Here is a 2,882-nt window from a genome sequence, read left to right on the forward strand (position 1 = left end):
GGTGAGGACAGTGGGTGGGGAGGGAGGGCGGAGGGTTGGGCGTGGGAACTGGGGAGGGGAGTTATGGGGGGGGGGAAAGAGGAACAAATGTAATAATCTGAACAATAAAGGTTAAAAAAAAAAGAAAAAAAAAGTATCAATAAAAAAAAAAGAATTCTACAGACATGAAATATAAAGTTGAACTTTGAGTAAAGAATTTTTTAAAGAATATAACATTTAATTTTAAAATAATGTTTTGTGAATTATTTAAAGCCAAACATTTATCCTTACCTTGTTAATTTTGCCTGTAAGAATGTGTATAAAAAAATAACAATTAATAGTTACATAAAATTGGTTGTACTAAAAACAAACCCCCTTTTATATGAGTGGTTATTCATATGAGTACATTTTCATATATTTATAAATATAAGTATATAGATATCTAGGATTTCTTACCACCTGCTGCACTATCCCTTCCAGGTGGGAGGTTTTTATTCTCAGGAACAGGTACTTCTGAATCCAAATTCCAGTGAGATAAATTCTACAACAATATTTGTTTTAGGATAAACTTAATGTTAAGAAAATTTTAAAAAGCTCAAGTACATCATTTGACATGTCCTTTGGGTAGAGTGTGACAAAAGGCACAAAGTTTCATGACCCCTCTGCCACCTATAAGGGTACTACCAGCATATTTGAGGAGTATCAATGTTCTCTTATCAAGTTATTATCAGCTTGATAACACTTATTAGTCAGGAAATGGAAAGGCTTTTACAATAACTTATGGTTTCACTCTCACTTTCTTAAAAATAATGGCACACGGGTTTTCAAAATTGAGTTTAAAATATAATGTCCACTTCATTGTGTAAAATTCACCAGTTTCTGTATCTGAAAGCCTATAAATCAACCAAAAGAAATTCCTAATCCTCACATTATACTCAACAATGACCAGCCCACTACTCATTCTGGGCTTCAGATGTTGAAAACACTGAGGAAATACTCAAAAAATGAGTAAGAAAATGTACAAATATCAACTGAGTGTTTATGTTCCAGACATTGTGCTGAGTGCTATGGGGGGAAAATGTGGGATGTGTAGGAGAGGATTGTAATAATTTATCCTGGAAGAGGTGATTATTTTTTAAAGTAATGTTTTTAGAAATGAACTCAGTTTTTTTTCTGTCTCAAATGAGGAAATCATTTGTAAATTAAACTCTAAGCAATATACAAGTAAGATGTTAGGTAGTGTTAGGTGTCATCCCCACACTAAGGAGGAACAGGGAGAATTAAGCTTAAATACCGTTTGAGGATTTAACTGATCCACAAGGATCATTTCCTGATAGGAAGGGGAGCTGAATCTTGGGAGGCAGGCTGTAGATTATCTTTGTTTGGTGGTGTTTGAAAAATAAAATTAGTAAATTATTCTATGTTCTCTGAAATAATAGAAGTCTCATCTCTATGTGAGAATTACTTAGGGAGCTTTTAAAAAATAACAGTTGAAAAAAATACTATGAATTCTAATTTAGTAGGATGAGGATATGGCCCTGTTATTTGTATTTTTAAAATGTCTCCAACAGATGCTCAAGCTTCTCTCAGCTATGTCTGTGACCTGGTATACTACTGTTTCAAATAACAAGGGAGAGAAACATTCTTAAATTAACATGGTAAAGGGGAGCTGCTGGATGGTGCTGTGGAGATCATACAAAAAAGGAATATAACCAAGTTTGTCCATTGGAAGAAGGCCGTCAACCACACATGAAGCCAACGAGATTGCAAATTCCTTACAGGTTGGGAATTGGTTATTTTTGGTATTCCACCTGCTTTACTAATATTTTTCACAAAATATGTGAGGGAAAATAAAACAAAATCCAATTGTCATTAGAAATGTCTCCAGACTTGGAGAGAAGCTGGTTAACTTTTTCTTTGTTACAAGACATAAAAATTTCCCATTTGGGATTCCAAATGTGCCAAGGGGTTAAAAGCACAGGACAAACTGTTCTCCAAGAGACAGCAGCAAGGGACCTCAGCAGCAAGTCCATGGGGTTCGGTTTGAACAACGGGAGCTGCTGCCCAAACGCTCAAGGACAATAGCATGTGCTGTACCTCATGAGAGATGTTTGACACACGCAGGCTGGTGCCATAGTTCTCACCATTTCTTCTCCCCATTTTGCTCCTCTGTGTCCTTAAAATCCTATACAGGTTGTGGAACAAGCGCATTTATGGGTAAGGTACAATATTGATTTAAAGAAAGCATGAACTTTGGCTCCCCATCTAAAGGAGAGTAAGAACATATTTAGAAAGCAGAAGAACGGGACTATGAGGGTAGGGTGAGGGTAACAAAATCAACCGGAAACAAGGGGCAAGCCAGACCAAAAAAGGGCGGGGGGCAGCGGGGAGGTGTATAGACAAAAGCAAATTGGAAGATCTAACAGAAGATTAGGAAATTAAGGTCTGGGATGACAAAGGAGGTATTATCAGATAGGAAAATAAAATACAAATCACAAAAAAATATGGTGAATTATCTGGAACTTAAAAAGCAGGGCGGTGAACTCTGCTATTAATCACCCACAGGTGCTCCCTGTGAAACAGAATTAGCCTCCAAACAGGCCCGTTTCAGAGGCAGTGAAAGGCCCGCAGGACCAAACACTATTTCCCACAGCAAACTGTCCTGGCCCCAGGCCCACTCCTGTGCAAGAGGAGAGTGCGAGACCGTAAGTAAAGCCACTGCAGTGCCAGTCTAGTGCCAATCGGTTCCATTTTATTGCCTCCTGGAGGGGGAGGTGCATCCCGAAGAAACGGAACACAGTTCGGGCAGGTTTGGGCCAGTGGGTGTGCAGCCGCCGGCTCTGTGCCCGGCACTGGGTGGAGGAGGGCAGGGAGGTCGCTGCCCGGGGCGGGGAGGGGACCCC

General features: G+C 39.3%; 1 protein-coding gene across 4 annotated transcripts in view; it reads right to left on the minus strand.

Annotated features, from left to right (window-relative positions):
- FAM217A (family with sequence similarity 217, member A) overlaps nt 1–2,678 on the minus strand; it is an 11,449-nt gene extending 8,771 nt beyond the window's left edge. For 2 of the 4 annotated variants that reach the window (XM_014542400.1, XM_005869638.2), the window contains exons 1-3: nt 2,077–2,678; nt 436–520; nt 271–284 (exon numbers count right to left, since the gene is read on the minus strand). In XM_014542400.1, coding sequence (XP_014397886.1) covers nt 271–284; nt 436–520; nt 2,077–2,190 — 213 coding nt within the window. In that variant the 5' untranslated portion in view covers nt 2,191–2,678. Of the gene's footprint in view, nt 1–270; nt 285–435 lie in introns of all 4 variants that reach the window. The other 2 variants (XM_014542401.1, XM_014542402.1) reach the window with 2 other exon arrangements.
- Between the last annotated feature and the right edge of the window lie 204 nt (nt 2,679–2,882).

The sequence above is a fragment of the Myotis brandtii genome, unplaced genomic scaffold (genome assembly GCF_000412655.1).
Source record: "Myotis brandtii unplaced genomic scaffold, ASM41265v1 scaffold300, whole genome shotgun sequence".
Taxonomy (NCBI): Eukaryota; Metazoa; Chordata; class Mammalia; order Chiroptera; family Vespertilionidae; genus Myotis; species Myotis brandtii.